Here is a 17,630-nt window from a genome sequence, read left to right on the forward strand (position 1 = left end):
AAAACAAGCTGGCAGGTAAACAGATAAGGGTTTCATAAGGACTAGGTACGCTTTACCTCAGAGTTATCCCTTGAGAATTACCTCCATATGAGCCTTTACCTTGAATCCACTCATGATAAACAGTTAGATAAAAAATTTCATTTCTCTAATAGTGTTTATGTGATTTGTCAAAGTAGGATCTCATCAGCAGGCTGCAACGAAAACAAGCCCTGCTTAGCGTATGCCAAGGCAGCCCAGGGTCCATGGATGTTCCATGAGCACACTCCTCTCCTCTTCAATAAAAACAAAAATGACACGGAATATGGGCTGCATTTGCTAGCAATTTCCAAACACAAAATCTGAACAGTTTCTCCTCAAGCAAAGAGCTCATGATTATGTCCAAAGTGCTGGAAGCTGAAGGCAGGTGATTTCAATAAGCCAGAATGAGCTGTGTTAATTAATTTTGAGAGTGGGCATGGGGAGCCCTTATGGCAGCTCCCCGGAGAGTGAAGGGAAAGGGTGATGCGCTCCAGCACAGGGAATCAGGGCCCAAACCAACTCTCCCGGCCAAAAAATCCCATGGAAAAATATTTGTGAAATAATGATTTCTCCAGAGCGCAGCACGGGATGGGGAAGGATCTTTCCAGTCCCGGCCTGGGATGTGGTGGGGATGGCCAAGCAGTGAGAGGGACTCATGGGCTGCAGGAGGGAATGGGGAGCAGCTGGGACACACCCAGCTCCTCTAAACCATGAATACAACCAAATAAAACAATCTCCTGAGATTAGGGGAAAGGCAGAGGCTGCCCCTACACAAGTATCTGGGGCTCTGCTGGAGCCCAGAGGGAAGGTAAGTGCTGCCAGATGAGCATCTCATGCGCAGGACGGTGAAGCATTTTGCCGGATTTCTTTTCATCTTCCATGCCCAGATGACTTGGCCCACACTCAGCTTCCCATTGCACACAGTTCCCATCCAGAAAACCACAAACCTCGTATTTTCATACATTTTTCTGAAGCTGGGAGCATTTTCCCTGGGTGAAACAGATCGGATTTTGCTCAGGCAGTCTGTAGCAGGCACCTTCCCAAACCAACCAGAAGCCAAGGTGTGTGTTGGTCTCCAGTGACTGAGAACATTCAGATCCATCTCACATCCTGTATTTGCTTTTTTTTTTCCCTTGTTGCTCGTACTCATGCAACCCTAAAAAAAGCAAAGCCGGGGAAGTGTCTGAAGTTTTCTACACAGCTGCTTCACCAAAACAGGCTGTCTACCCAACAGACCCACTTCCAAACAAAGCGATCCGACAATAGCACTGATGATGTTTGAACTGGCATCGATTTAGGAAGACAAGCTCTTTGCTGCACCACACTGTCAGCAAGCACTCAGTACAAATTGCCACATTACAAGACAAATGTCTCTCCTTTTTTTAAGGACTCTCCTTTTATTTTCTCGCCTCCGTTCCATTGCGTTATTTCCAAATTAGGCCCGGATCCCAATGGATCACAGTGCTGAGGTCAAGTCCCTCTGAATTCTCCTCAGTGCCTTGGATTTGGTTTTAAATGTGGGGATAAAGCTTTATCTGTGTCACAAGGCATCTATTCTGCTCTTCAAAGCTTTCCAACGTTGCTGCAAACCTCCAGTTCAAATCACTATTGCTGTTGCAAATAAGGTCAGCCTGATTAAAAACCAGTTATTCTAGCTGGAATGAAAATGGTCAATCTTCAGCAAGTGTATCCTATGTAAGAATACCCTGTTCCAGAACTGAGACAAGCCTTCACAGGTTCCAGGTAAAGGAGATTGAGGTCATCTAACGACTCTGACATTTCTTTCAGCCTCTGATCATTGCAAAGAGACTGTATAAAGCTATACTGCAGATGTCAGCTAAATCAGGTGCTTTTTCCTCTCCTGTATGGCCTGTATTTAGTTGCAGATACATGCCTGGGTACCAGCATGAGCACTCAGCTCGTCACTGTGGACCCCAATCAGCTGGACCTGCAGATGTGGCCACTGCCTGCAACTGAAAACCGGGGCTGAACCGCAATGTTTCAGCTCGGGCAATTATTCAAGCAGCTGTGGCCCATGGGAGCGCAAATACTTTGGCTCTGTTGTCTTAAGATTAAATCAGGAGCTCCAATTCACCCAGGTATGAGTAAGAAGGAGCTGGCAGGAGAGAAGGGGAAGGAGAAAGGCTGGGGGGGTGACAGCAAACAGCAGCCTCTCGAGACACAAACACAACAGCAACCACCCGGACCATGGAGAGGAAGATAAGGCAGCCAAGCCATCCCAGACACTGCTTGGATCTCGTGTTGGATGTGAGGGTTTTCAGGCCTGGGCATCATCTTTGCAGTTTGCTCACGTTAATAGGTTTGCTTGGATTCCAGCTCAGCCCAGCTCATAGCCACACCGCCGAATCCCACACTAATTCCGCATCACTTCTACTGCTAACAGATAAATAATAAAATTTCCTCCACGCAGGGGTTGTTTTCTTCCTCTCTCCCCTAATGCAGGTCTGGTAGCATCTTATGTATCTGTTAATGAAGTCCATTATATCCAGAGTTTCTCAGCAAGTAAAAATTACAATCATTAGCCAGTGACTGATGAGAGACAGAAATACCATTTCTGCCCAGGCTGGCAATTAACAGTACGGCAAGTACATGTCCCACATCCCGGCGAGTCGAGCCTTGCTCTCCCGTAATGTGGTACCCAATGTTCTTCATTAGCATCTCTCTTTTTGACAGAGCAAGACAGCATCCTGTGGCAGGTCACAATTACACACAACTATTAATTCAGGGAGAAACAACGACAGGTGTCGCAGAGGCACATTTTGCAGCAGGGTTGTAAAAAGATGAAGTGGAAGAGGATTAGGAACATTTTAAAGCCCCGAGACCAAAAAACAAGTGGAGGCACAAGTGACAGCACAGCAGAGGAGGCATGGCTGGTTTCCTTGTACACCACTTGTAATTTTTTGTTTTAAGAAGTAAAGAAACACAACAATTACTCTTCTGGTCACAATACCCCAGTGACCAGGACCAGCAGGCTCAGACCAGGACTTCTTGTGCCATTTGCAAACAACACACAAAGCTCAGCTTCTCCCAGAGCTGCAGGCGCTCTCTCACTGCCCTTTTGTGAAATTAGGGTTTAATTCTCTGGAATAAGTCTGCTAATAAGGACTCCCAACACACCCATCCTCTGGACAGAGTGTACCCGCTCAAGGCTCCCGCAGGAGCTGTGACAGGAGGGGGACAGGGAAGGGGGGGAGAGAAGAAAATAAATATGCCTCACAGAGCACAAAATGCAAGAGAAATCTAATACCCCTTCGCAGAGTAGTGAGAGTTCACTGGAAAAGAGGTATTGGTTGCACTGGCTGCGCTCGGCAAGCACTGATTTCGGCTGGAGGGCCTCCTGTCCTCTCCCTGCTCGTCATATCACGTTCCACACTCTGTGTTAAGCCACCCCTGGGAACATTTCCCACGGCACTGAGGACACGCATGTTTGCGATGCTGCTGCCGTCTGGGCGGCCAACAATAGAGAGGGACAATGTGATCTTTATGTAACGCGGCAGCCGCGCGCTGTTCCCCTCTGCTCGGGGATGAGATGTTCAACCCGTGAGGCACAACAAGTAACAACAACCTGAAGGGTTAAATACAACCACCGAACCCCTCGGCCTTGCTGGGGTTGGCGCCGGGGTTCCTCCGGGTGTGGGTGGGTGTAACCACGTGCCCCGTTGCAGTTGTTCAGTGCAAGAAACGTAACCCAAAAGCCAGGTGAACAGTCATCCTCAGACCCTGTGATCTACATCCCAGGGGAGCTCCTTCTCCCTTCTGCAGCCTCAAAGCCCAATGCAGGGATGCAGACACAAGCCCTGCATCCAGTGCTCAAACCCTCTCACGGTCCTTTGCTCCACAAATTTCTACCAGAGTCCTTACACAGAGGTGGATGAAGGAGGCTGAGCAAGTCCTTTCAGCTATGATCCTCTTGCATCTGCAGCAGGTACCAAAGCTTAATGGCTACAGGAAGAAAAGCAATGTTCCTCGTTTGGGCAATGCACTCGCTTTGGTTTCTGAGAACATCAGTCTCTGGAAAATGATTGTACAACAAAATCTCGAAATGAAACGAATTCATTGCTGCTCTCCAGCCTTGGGAATGAAATGACTAAGTCTGTAGTCATTACAACAATGTCCTGGTAAAAATAAACAGGAAAAGGCACTTAGTAGGAATGCTTCATAGTTAAAAATACTGTATCTCGTCTGAGGTCATTCTGGTTTTTTTAATAGGAACAAGCATGCGTGCCTCAAGGTGATCTGATTTGGTATTACTTCAGTCCTGTTAACGGGTGTACACTGCAGTCACAGATAGATGGAAAGGTTCTTTTCCCCAGTTCAAAGTCCTCCCTGAGATTTTGCAGATTGAGCATCTGCTGTTGGGCTCACAATTCTGAGGAAAGAGGCAGGAACTGGAACACCTGGCTATGTGGGGGCATTTGGGAGTCTGTCTTCTCTTAACCCAAGAAGACTGATGAGGAGGATGCTTTCTATCTTAGAGGGGCATTTCTATAGCAAAGGAGAGGTTTGAGCCAGAGGGGGTCGTGCAGAACAGCAGGCAGGCACAGGGATGATGCTGGACAAAGGGCAGGAGGCGAGAAAAGTGGGCAGAAGGAGTACTGTAAAGGATCATAAAAGCTGCATGCACACCTTCCTTCCCTGAAAATGTCTTTGTGCTTTTATGGCAAGGAGCTGCTACAATTACAGCTTCTTTTATAAGCGAAGCAGAAACCAGATAACGAGCAAACCTCCCACTGCACAAAGGAGGTGACGAAGGTGTTCTGGGAGCCCTGACGGCCAGGCTTCCCCACAACAGCCAAAAGCATAGAAAATTGCTAAAACCCATCTCTATTTCACCCTCTTCAGGGGTGTGAGCTGTTCATAGCCTTTTTCTTCTCCAAAGCACACCAAAAATGTATGTGCCTACACAGACAGCGAGTGAAAACCCTTCAGCCAGACAAAGCAGCAGCTCGCACATCCCAACCCGCAGAACAAGCCCACGCCACATCATCCTTGCTCTGGGGAGTAAAGAGAGGGAACAAAAAGGTTCTACAAGGAAAAAAAAGCCAAACAAGATATTGTCCAATCCAGATGAGTAGATACTGCACCACGGTGGGTCACAATTTCCGTGATGTACGGGAAAATCAAGAGCTCTCACCAGCCTTCCTCTCCCTGACACTAACATCTGCTGGGAGATCAGGGGAGTTTGATGAAGCCACGTGCAGGTGCACAGACAGGCCTGGGGTTTCCAGCTTTTCTGGCAACAAAATTTTTAATTTCCTAAGAAAGTCACCCCTCATTCCTGCATGGGAGCAAGCACAGAAGTTCAGATGGCTTGGCAGGGAAAAGGAAAATCAGGCAGTGGCTCCACAACCCTTCCCTTGGGTTGGGATACAGGGGTTTTAAAGCCTTGTAAGGCAGCCCAGGGGGCTGCACATACTTGTTTGCTTTAACAGAGATGAGGCTCCCAATATTTACTAAGAACCAGCCTCCAACAAGCGCTGCTGTGATCGGAGTGCTGAACTATCTTGTTTCACACTCAGGAGAGCAGGGATGTGGGATGCTCCTGCCAAGAACCATTTCCAGCTGCTCTTGTCATTGGGGACATCATATAGGTGGAAAAGAGAAGGAGGGTTTTGCTTTACTGATTTACTAATCTACTTTTCTACCCATTTGCTGCTGCCATGTGAGCAACTGGAGGAGATGTCACCTCAGAGTTCATGGAGGGGGGGAAATAGAGAAAACGAGGTGGCATTTTCTTTGGGGTGCCAAACCTGTGTGCCACCACCCTGCCACAAGCTGGATCCATGAAACCCCAGTGTCTCCCTCCACATGAATCTCCAGACGTGCAGGAGATCCAACTGCATTGTGACGGGAGCGCGGCTGCAGGGCTTACAGGAATAACCTCCCAGGAGCACCCAGCAGACTGCATGTCTCTGCATTTCTTCGTCAAGACAGCCTATTTTGGGAGATCCCATCCTTCTGGGAACTGGGTAGGCTTCTGCAAAACAGTCTGTGCCACGGCACAGCTGGAGAACAGCCGGCTCACGTCTGTGACTGTGGCAGGCACAGAACACGGGAAGTCCCTGTCCAGCCCCCGGATTGCTGATGTCCCGGGCATGTCAGTGGGTTTCTCCCCTCAGGGATCCAGCAGTTCCCAGTCCCCAGGCTACGCACAAACACTGCCAAAGCCCAGGACCATGTGGGAGGACCCAATGTCTTCCATGCCTCCCGGTCTCGGTAGATCATATCACTTTCTTTTTTGCCTCCAGCTGCATTTTTTGCCTTGTCCCATGAGAAGCAGGTGGTCACAGACTTGCCATTTCATAGACTAATATCTCTGATCAGCACCTCATCAGCAGGTGAAAGGGTTTAGCAGCAGGATAGCAGGATAGGGATAGCATGAGATAGAGAACAAAGGACCTCTTCCAGCTTCCAGAGTCTACAGGTAATCCTCTGATGCATATGGAAACAAGACTCTTGGCTTAAATAAATTTTTTTCATCTTTTGTGTACGTGTGCTGAGCTACTCCAGCAGGGCTGCCAGCAGCCTGCAGTTTATTTTTAAAACACTAAACAAGAGAAGTCCAGTACATACAACAAAGACCCTGGGTTTTCAGAGAAGCATTCTCCAGATGCTAAAAAAAGGAGGTTGCTTTTTGGGTCAGCTGTGAGGTGAGAGACAGATTCTGACCTTGGTTTTGAGAAATGCTGAGCAGGCACGTCGCACACCAGCTGGATCCCAAATTCATGCTAGGAATAGGCACAGAAACAGCTCAGCTGACCAAGCACAGCCTGTCTTGGCAGGTACCTGTGCACAGTGGGTGGGCAGCTGTTGGAATGATTGCCACCACGTTGCCTGGAGTCCCAAGGGCCGAGACCGTGCCTGGCTCAACACACAGATGAAGCATCTCAGCTCACAGCTGCCTGGCCGGGCTGGGCTCCACGATTTCCCCCACCTCAGGCAGCTCAGCCTGCAAGGACATCATAAAAATATATTGCACAGCTTCTTCAAGAGGATTTAGATGAAAACATCACCACCTCCAGATGGGAGGCTGTGGGAAGCAGTGCTGGGACAAAGGATGTGGCTCTCCCTCAAGGTGCCAGTGCTCCTAATTGTGCCTCTCCAGCCGGCACACTGGAGGGTGTGACCCAGTTTTGGTGCTTGTTATGTGGCTCACAGCAGTGTCAACACACTGGAAAAGCTAAATTTAGGAGACAAACAGGGCTGGTGGTGTTACACACCCAGCCAGGACTTGCTCTGTTATAAGACAGCTGGAGAATCGATGCCATCCACGAACCACACGCGAAGCCCTCGCTGCCTGAGTGAAAGCGTTACCAAGTCACTTGGAATAAAATTGCCACTAAATGCTGTTTGGGAGACAGGAAAAAAAAAAAAAAAGGCTAATCCTCACTCTTTCTCAGCCATTGTAGGAAATGAAAACGGCTATTGCTGCCTGTTAGAGAGTCCAATTATGAATAATGTGCGTTCTCTCCCTGCACAAAGGATGAAAGGCATCAGAGCTGGTGGTGACATTTTAAGACCGGAGATGTAAGAGCGAATCTGAGCCTCGTTGCAAGCCCAGTTTTACCCCAATAAAGAAACACTTTCTGCAGTCAATTGCCTTGCAGCATAGCTTGAAGCCCCGCTATTGATCTAGCATCTGTTATAAGCAGATAATCATCGCCACTGTGCCGCGGCTTCTATGATGGGGTCTAAAAGCACTTTCCAGAAGCTGGTTGAGGGCTGTTTTCTGCTCTCCCCACGGCTGCAGGCAGGCAGAGGTTGCGGGGGAGCCCACAAAAATCTCGCAGGCTTACAGAATTTGAAGGCCAGAAAAAAAACATTAAATCAACCCCAACTCATTCATCTCCCAGCGCTGTAAACTTCAGCTAACTGAGGTGTACTCCCTGCTGCCATCTCAGCCCTCACGCAGCTATTCCATACCCTGCAATTTCCTTTCCCCAGCGAGGTGCTGACACACCACCATCAAACCACTGCTCAATCCTTCCCTTCTGTAAGACAGGCAGTGAGAGTTGCTGAAATCCCCCAGCATCAGGCTTTTTTCTCCTGTCCTAAAAAGGTTACTCAGAGTTTCAGTTCTCAGTTCTCACTGAGGTCTGAATCCCAGCAACTTCTGAGCTTCCAGCTGCTTCCCAGCAACGTGGGGAGATTTTGGGCCAGGCACCTTCCTCCGAGTTTAGCAAGAAGTGGTCAGAGGTAGGTGAAATCAGGCTGCCAGTGTCTGCAATCTCTCCCCTCCCCACCAGCACAAGCACTTCTTACCCACTTGGCAGATTCCTCCAATCTCCAAAGAAGGAGAAAAGGATGGGAAATTAAAAATAAATGAACCAAGAGGTACACATCCATCAGGAGCCAGGCATTGTCAGCCCAGGTCCCTGTGCAGCTACTACTTCTTTAATCAAAACCTCATGCAGCTTAAACGCTTGACAAGAGGTCTAGAACAGAGATCTTGCTACCCTGAACAGGAAAAGCTGCAACCTTGAAGAATAAAATCGCTGTCTGACGGGGTCTGTGTTCTTTAAAATCACGCTAAATTACGCCAAGCCTGTTCCTAACTGTGACATTTGGGGTTTCACCCTGCAGATTCCTGTGAGACACACGGGTGTCTCGAGGGGGTGACCAGAGGTGACGGGAGGAGCGAGCTCTGGGGCGGCAGCTGAAGATGAGCCATTTCTAAATCGGTCCCTGACGCCAGACCTAAATTTTTAAGAGGCTCAAATCAGGAAAAGATTGCTGATGGATGCACTTCCCACTTAAAACTCACTTGCGTGGTGATGGACGTCAGACTAGTGGCCTCATGGCTATGCCTGGTTGCTATTGAGAGTGACAGAAACCTTCCAGCTTTCTGGAAAGTCCCCCTGTAAAAAGGCTCAGCCAGCTCTTTAAAGCCTCCTGCGTGCAGGTTATCTGCCTCTCCTGACTTGAAAATATTTGTCCCTGAGGAGTTGTTATTTAATACCTTCCTTAGTTACCAAGGGATGGGAACCTTCTCCTATGGTTCTGCAGCTTTCCAAACACAGATGGGATTTATTGAAGTTCCTGCTGCTCTGGCCTCATTAACGTTTTATGGCACAGCTCCAGAGATGTGCCTGCTCCTTGCCGGGTGCCCCTCTACAGCCCCACAGTACCTCAGGTCTCCCAGCTGCACGGAACATCCTTGGGGAGTTTGAAGTGATTTCATTCCCAAAACAGCTCCACTGCTGCCTTTTGGGACCTCACCTGTGTTCCTGCCTCATGCAGGACCACGGCTCCCAGCAGCTCCTTTCATAACAGCCACGGCGGGTGGGAAAGCAGAGACAGCATGAGGAGGAGAGGGGAAAAAAAAGGGAAAAACCAGAGAATAGTGCAGGAACACATCCAAGCTGTGCTGGATGGGCTGCCCAGGCAAGGATGGGATTTTAACATATACAGAGGACATGGAAGCAGAAGAAGGGGTGCAAGCCCTGAGTTTGATGGGGAAATGCAGTGGGCAGCCCTGGGGAGACATTCATGGTGGCCTCCTGCACATGCCCACAGGGAGGAGGGTGGGAACTGGGAGCCCCGAGGCCTTTTTGGAATAGCTTTTCTCCCCTGTGGAGAACAGGAGGGAGCATCAGCACAATCCAGCTGGAATCTGCAAATTGCCCCACTTAGGCTCTGGTCCTTGAAATTGCTCTCTTAGCCAAAGTACATCCATTGACCTGACAAGCATCAGGTTTTTCTCTGGAGCCACGCTCCTCCACAGCCTGCAGAGTTCGTGCTTCATCCCCAAACTCTGCAGGTTTAGTCCCAGAGAAACATGCCTGGTGCTTACTAGGCCACCTTGCTGTGCTGGAGGCCTTGATATGCACCTCTCCATGACCCAAGCACCGCATGGAGCCAGGGTTTCCCCACCACAGAGGCACTGCATAGCAAGGACAACCCGGCGCCAAACTTCAGAAGAGGCAGACCTGGCTGGAGTTCAGCAGAAAGAGGGAATTAAGACACTGAACTAAATCAATCCATCCCCACCCAATTTCTATCCAAATCAGGAATTTCATGCACAGGAGGGATTTTGAGCATGGTCCCACATTACTTATTGAGCAGAGAGAGCAGAGAGTGCTTGGCGCCGTGCAGAAATCCAGTCTTTGCACTTAAGCTCTTGGAAACCCAGAGTAATTCAGATGCAGAAGAGATCTCAGCTGCTGGGAAGGAACCCAATAGCCAGGGACAGAGGGAGCCTGTGCAGGGATGTAGGGAAAGAAAGAGCTGCTGGCTGGGTGCAGGCAGGGGACACTGATCACATGGAAAAAAGGACGGGGAGGAGGTAAAGGAAGCAGGTCAGAGAAAATCAGGGATGTCTGGGGCCACTCTTGCTGAAATGTACCCAACACTGGGGGCTTGTTTAGGTCTGCAGTACCCACAGATCCCCCGCAAGAGCCTTCCAGAAGTGCCTGATGTGAGCCACACACTGTGACTGAAAACTCGAGGGAGATGCTCCGGTGCTCAAGCAGAGCACGGAGGGGTGGAGGCCCAGGGACTGAGATCCACCCGCTGTTACAGCCGGGGAAATATGGAACACCACGCTCACCTCCCCAGAGCTTCCCCCAACGCCCAGCTCGGGCTGCTCACTCAAACCTACGCCGAGGTGCCTCCTGCTCCCAGACCCAGCCTTGCACGTCTGGCTTGGAGTGCCACCTGCTGCCAACGGCACCGCTCTCCAGTCACCGGGAGGGGACAACAGCAACGCAGAGCAACGAACTTCCTGCTGTTACATCAGCTTTCCCTGTCCTTTAACAGCAGCCAAACTCCTGAGCCAAAAAGCAACGCTATTTCCCAAGCTGCAGGCGTCCCACGAGTCACAGGCGTAGCAGCAGATGCTAATAAAGTACTTTTTTCTTTCTCTTTCATGCAGTTTTTTTGCCAGAGCCAGTCTCTCCCCCCCGAGACCACATCCTGAATCTTCTTGTTCATTGATTCTTTATGCTAAATGATGACTCTGCAGTCGAAATAATGTGGCATATTCCAGCTCGCATTTCAGACACCGTGAGACTTTCTAATAACGAGTTGCATGAAAAATTAGGGAGGCTGCAACAAAGAGCTCTGACAGAGGTTTCCAAAGTGACTCACAGCCAGGAGAGCCTCGCTTTTCCAAAGCCCAGTGTGAGACAATCTCAAGAGCCCCCACGCTCAGAGAGAGATGAGTCCTCCCCCTCCAGAAAAATAAGGCCTCTTTAAGGAGAATTCTCCAGGGAGAGAATCCCTGTCGGGAGGTTTGGTGGGCAGATTTCGGAATCATGGCTGAAACAACATCCCATTCCCATGAGTGCTGGCAGGGACATTTCACCCCATACTTCAGCTGTGCTGCTGAGGGTGCTGTGGGGTGAGAGTCCCCTCATCCTGCAGCCAGTCTGCCCAAAGCTTCTCCCTGCTTGGCCCATTGGCTCTGCAATGCTCAGAAACGGGGCCAGCAATGACACCTCCTGCTCTTGCAGGGAGGCAGCAAACCACAGTGGTACAGGGCAGTGGACACTCTTCCAGCCATGGTTCCCAGAGCACTGTGGCCTCCACAGACACAGTGAACACCACCCGAGCACAGGTACCCTGCTCCCGTTGGGGCTGGCTTGCTGCCAACCCTGCAGCTCTTTGCCAGCCTTTGCAGCATGGTGGAGGGGGAATTTTTTTTCAGGTTAACTTTTGGCTGAGTGTTTTTCCTTCCTGCCATCCACACAAACAGCTGCCAACGTATTTCAAGGGGAAGCAGCGGGCATTGTATGCAGTGCAGCCCCCCGATGGGGGTTAATGCTGTTCATGCTCAGTCCCAGTGCTGACCAGTGCCTGAAGGACGGGTTTGATTGCTCTCCCCCTTCTCCCAAGCTCAGCTCCTAATTCCTGCTGCATCCTGTGCTGGCTCCCACCTTCACCTCCTCTGTGACATCCCTCATGGTCACCTCCAGCCCCAGGAGCTCACTCTGCAGCACAGCTCCTTGCTCACCCACCTCTAATGTCTAATTGAGCACCATTTCCCCCACCCAGCCCATTAGACTCCCCCAAAAGAGGTTTCTCCTCCAAAAGTGCATCACAAAGGAAGCTGAGAAAGGAAGGCTGAGAGTGAAGGAGCAGCTGGAGTGCAGGCAGCTCTTACCACATTCCAGAAGAGTGGGTTGAAGGCGATGGAGAGCACAGCCACAATGAAGCCAGTGTCAGTCACATCCACGTAGCCAAAGAGCCGTGCCATGGCTGCCACATCCACCTGGGGAAGGAGAGATGGTTACTGGAGTGCAGGTTTCCCTGGGACACTGGCCATTACACCCGAACATGGGGCACTTCACCTCAAATCAAACCCATCAGCTGCCCCAAGAGTGGATGAATCTTCTAATGGCCCAAAGCAACGTTACACCTTGCAAAGCACTGTGTCAGGGTGCAAAGCCCAGTAGGAGAATGGGAGCTCCTCCAAGCCATTCCCCAAAAACCCCAGGGGCACTGGGCTCACTGGGAGCCCCACACTCACAGCAGTGCCCAGAAGGACATGGGCACTGCAATGACACTGCTGCTCTTACTTTGCTGCTCACAAAGTCTCACAAGTCTCACAGGGCAGCTGCCAACCCAAATATGTTTCAGGAAAGGGAGCACTGTCCACAGCACCTCAGTGTCCCTGCGGACAGAGAACTGCCCCAGGGATGCTGTTCTGTATGGAAACTCCAAGCAATGAACTGTGTCAGCCTTAAACTTGTCTTCCATGAAAGAATAGTGATGTAAACCCCTTCCACAGCGAGGGGGATGCATTTGCATTGTAAGAAGCTGCAAAAGAATTTCCTGTCTTAATGACAACAAAAAACCCTTAAAACTCACTGTTCTCCTTATAAGAAAGAGCTTTTTTCCCCAGGGTGGCTCCTGACATTGTCAGCATTTTTTACATGCAGTAAGCCATGCTGCTTCTCCCTCCTCACTCCCTCTCCCTGTGCTGGTATTTGATGAAAGACAGCCAGGGCCTTTTTTTTTTTGCCAAAAACTTTGAAAACAAAAGACAAAACAGCCCAGCCCAAGCCCTTCCCTCGCTTGAAACAAAATCAAAGACAACATTGAGACATGGAAGATTTTTGCTTCCCCAACACAGCTGTGTTTGCAAGTCCTTTGGATGCCAGGGGACAGAATGGCTCGAAAAGGCATCGGCTCCACCTCATCCACCCGGGAGAGAAATTCCTACTGGCTCCTCAAAGGTGGAAAGAACCAGAGCCACAGTATGATTCACGGAGAGGGGCTGGTAAGCACAGCACCACTCCTAGCCCGAAGAAAAGGCTGTGGGAATAGCTCCCGTGCTGGCCCAGGGCACATCCAGTCACTCCAAGTGCCTCCTGCCCAGCCATGACCACCCACAGTGCAAAGTACAGGAGAAAAGGTTGTACAGTCACGGGGAAAGGGGGGATCTTTATGGGGGTCCACAGCCTCCTTCAAACCACTACCAGCCCAGCTCCCCCGGGCTTCTTCATCTGAGCCCTGGGGACAAGGGTGCTGGTGAGAAACGATGGGAACAGCCCCCAGGGCCTGATCCTGACCCGTCTCCCCCTGTTCCCACACTTGCCAGCCTCTCCTCCCCTCCCTTCACCCCCGAGCAGTCCTTTCCCACCAGACCTTGTCCCTTCAGACTGTCAAGCCGTAACCCAAGCACCCAGACAGCTGCTGGCACCGGGGCCGAACTGTCTAATCCTGCTTCAATTGCAATCCTGCAGGACCAGGACAGCTTCTTTCCTCTCGTTTTGTACGGTGCCGAGCACACCGCCAGCACGGGCTGAACAAAAGCTTCTTGACCTACTAACTCCCGGCTGGCAACATCGTTAACATTGCACTCACCTTCTTTTCTGCTCCTCAACAACCAAATTCGCAGCTTCTGCCAGCGGGAGGCAGATTGGCCTGTGCCTGGTGTGTGCTTTTCGGGATAAAAGGGGAGCCCTAATGGGATGAGCTGTCTCTGCGAGCTGCTGGGACAGCCACGTAACAGGCACAGAACATTCAACTTTGCCCCCTCCTCCCCGGCGAGAATCAATGACCGTGGCAAGCACTGCCCGCTTGTCCACAGCCTCAAAGTCAGGGAGGGTGGGAACAGTACAGGCACCTCGGTGAGAGATACATGGGCACCTGAGAGATATATGGGTATCTGGGTGAGAGATAAATGGGCACCTCGGTGAGAGATACATGGGTACCTGAGTGAGAGATATATGGGTGCCTGGGTGGGAGCTGCACAGGCACCCACGTGAGAGCTGCATGGGCACCTGGGTGAGAGATAAACGGGTAGCTGGGTAAGAGATAAATGGGCACCTGGGTGAGAGATAAATGGGTACCTGGGTGAGAGATAAATGGGTACCTGGGTGAGAGCTGCACAGGCATTCAAACAAGAGCTGCAGGGGCATATATGGGTGATAGCTGCACAGGCACCCAAGGTAAAGAGCTGCACAGGCATCCAAACGAGCTTCACAGGCACCTGGGTGAGAGCAGCACAAGCACCTGGGCAAGAGCTGCATGGACACCCAGGTGAGACCTGCATGGGAACCCAAATGAAAGCTGCACGGCCACCTGGCTGAGAACAAGAGCTGCACTCAAACAAGAGCTGCAGGGGCACCTGCGTAAGCCATCACAGGCCTCCTGCGCGGTGCCGGTGCTGTCCTTGCTGCGCGGCCGGAGCGCGGCTTGGGCGGAACCGGGCTGGGGAGGGCAGCGGGTGCACGTGGGGCACCGGGCACCGAGCGCCCCGGGCCTGCTGCGCCTGCGGGCACAACCCGCGGGTTATTCCCAGCGGATCCGCCGAGCCCCGCGGGGGCACCGGTGGGGGGGGCAAGATCCACCCCCGGGCTCCCTCCCCGGGGCCGCCCTCCCGCCCGCCCGCGGCCCGCCGGTACCTGGCCGTAGTCCAGGCCGCCCAGCCCCTCGCAGCACTCCCGCGGGAAGCGCCGGGCCCCGCCCGCCGCCGCCTCCTCCCGCCGCCCCGCACCCGGCCCGGGCCGCCCCGCCATGGCCGCGGCCGAGCGCGGGGCCCGCTGAGGCGCTGCCGGAGCCGCGGTCCCGCCTCCGCGGGAGGAGCCGCGCCGGGCCCGGGGCCTGCGGGACGGGCACGGCACTGACCTCGCCTCCACCGCGGGTGCGGGAGCGCGTCCGGCCGCCGGGCCTGGGCTTCGACCCCCCCGGGCAGCTGGAGTGGGGCTGGGAGTGGGAATGGGAGTGGGGCAGCCCCGGGGGAGAGTGGGCGAGAACAGAGGGGCCACCGCTGCTGCGGGGGCAGAGACGGGCACTGCCAACCCCTGCCTGTCCCTGCCCTGTCTCCTGCTGACCTCTGCTCGACCCCTTTTCCATTCCCTTTCGCCCAGAGAAGCTCTGGCTGCCCCATCCCTGGAGGTGTTCAAGGTGAGGTTGGAGCAACCTGGCCATGGGAAAGTGTCCCTTCCCATGGCAGGGGGTTGGAACTAAGTGATCTCTAAGGTCCCTTCCAACCCAAACCATTCTGGGATTCTATGATTCCATGACCTTTGCCCATTCCCTGCCTGACCCCTGCCCAACCCCTTTCCATCCCCTGCCCTGCCTCTGTTCAGCGCTCCCACCAGAGCCAGGAGCTGGGAAACAACTCCAGTGGCTCCCTGGCACTGGAAATTAAATGTTGCTTGACTGATACTTGTCATTTCAGAGCAAAATGTAAAGCCATCAAGCCTGGATGTATTTTAAGGACAGTTCATTGCAGTCTTCTCCCTTCAGGCAGTGTGGTATATTTTTAATTGCTGTTATTATTATTACTGCTCATTATTTCTCTTCTTTGCTCCTCTCTGGGATGTTTGTGGTTGATGGGCTGCAGTCCCAGACCTGCTCGTGCTTGGGAAATCAGGTAGTATCATCCCTGCAGACCTCTGAGGGTCTCTGCTTTTGCAGACGCTGCTTTGCAAGGAAATAAATTTTCTTCAAGAAAGAATTTGGTGTGAATCAGCTGCAAGTGTCCTTCCCAAGGACTCGTGGGAGTGGGGAAGGGACGGGATGTCCCAGTGCTCATGCCCTGACAGGTACTGAAAGCCTGTGTGAGTGATGGCTCCCAAGAAGCCCTCCCCAGGAAAATGGCATCCTTGGAGGATTTGCTTCAGCAGAGCCAGGGGATCCCAGCTCAGCTCCACAGGAAACTGGCTTTCCTTGGTTCTGCTGCTCCAAACACCTCACTGCACCAGCACACCCCCACCTCCCCACAGGCACAGGGTGCTCACACAGGACCTCTCAAGCACAGTCACAGTATAAACTGGGCTGGTTTGGGGTGAGGCACACACCGAGGCACTCTGGCTGGGTGCAATGTTTCCCCTGGATGACCTCCGGCTGCTTCTGGCCTCTTCTCCCTCGTTCTGGATGATTCTGCTGTGCCAAGTGTGTAATTATTGCTTCTGCCATCTCCCGGGCTGGGCCTCAGGAGCAGGTGGGAGGATGTTTGTTCTGTGAGTCCCACCAGCTGGGTGCTGGGAGCAGCAGGAAGGGCGATGGGGATGCCATGGGGAAAGCAATGAATGTCCCCTTTGGGAGGGAATTAGCAGGGAGAAACCTCCAAACTGTCCTCCCGGCTGCAAGGGGAAGATGTCCTGGTGATGCCAGTGCTGCCAGCTGGGAAAGGACAAGGATGTTGTGGCACAGTGGGAGGAGGAATGGCTGAGGGATGGAGGACAGTGAGGAGGTGCAGAGGGATGAGCTGTCTCACTGGCTCCTTGTTTGAGGCCAGCAGAGCTGGGGTGTTACGGACACGTCTGTCCTGTCACCCCAGTGGAGGCATGTGCTGCAGGACCCAGTGTCCTACCACCATCTCAGCAGCATTTAGGGCAAGAAATGACACTTGAGCTCTCACACCATTCCTACTGCCAAATCCCCTGTCCAGGGAAGATTTTCCATGTAAGAGGGAAAGGGGATGTTTGTGGCAGCAAGGCCCCTCCATACTGGTCTTCATCCCACCTTAGATAGATCCCTGCAGCTGTGAAGGAGACAAAGAGGGCTTTCTGCATGGACTGGATTTTTCTTTGTGTCCCCATCCCTCCTCTTCTCCCCATGGCATGCCTTTTATCCAGCTCTCTGTTTCCAACCACTGAGCTCAGGAAGAGGGCATGCCTCAGCTGTCCCAATTCTCTTCTTAGCTTGAACTCCCCAGTGCCCTTTGAAATCCCACCATGGTCCAAAGAGGTCACTGGTGAATATGGAGTTGCATCAGTCCGGTCAAGGATGCTGCATGTGTGTTAGCAGGACACACTGGCTTGGTGAGATGCAGTTTATTCAGGAGCATTTCAAACACAGCCCAGGGAATTCCCAACGTGTGGAAATCCAGGGCAGGGAGTGCTCTTGGGTGAGTTTCCCTTAGAAATGGGACATTGGTCAGGAAACTGCATCCAGGTAACTTCAGCACAGAGGGTCATCTCTCCTTACAAGCTCAGGAGAAAGTTTCCAGGCCAAAGGATTGATTTCCTTGCTGGAAAAAAAAAAAAAAAAAAAAAAAGGAAAATGAGGGATATAAAGGACATATGGCTTTCACTCTCCTCAGGTGACTCTTGCTGCCATCCTCTGATGCAGGACATGCTGATGAACTCCCCTGTTTGCCTGTGGCTCCTGTAGCTGCCCTCTCACCCCTTGCT

The 17,630-nt window shown here is 52.0% G+C and overlaps 1 protein-coding gene across 1 annotated transcript in view; it reads right to left on the reverse strand.

Moving 5' to 3' along the window:
• PEMT (phosphatidylethanolamine N-methyltransferase) overlaps positions 1-14,973 on the reverse strand; it is a 41,335-nt gene extending 26,362 nt beyond the window's left edge. Inside the window, 2 exon segments of the mRNA XM_032704241.1 lie at positions 12,143-12,250; positions 14,892-14,973. Coding sequence (XP_032560132.1) covers positions 12,143-12,235 — 93 coding nt within the window. The 5' untranslated portion in view covers positions 12,236-12,250; positions 14,892-14,973.
• Positions 14,974-17,630: the final 2,657 nt, after the last annotated feature.

The sequence above is a fragment of the Chiroxiphia lanceolata genome, chromosome 16 (assembly GCF_009829145.1).
Source record: "Chiroxiphia lanceolata isolate bChiLan1 chromosome 16, bChiLan1.pri, whole genome shotgun sequence".
Classification (NCBI taxonomy): domain Eukaryota; kingdom Metazoa; phylum Chordata; class Aves; order Passeriformes; family Pipridae; genus Chiroxiphia; species Chiroxiphia lanceolata.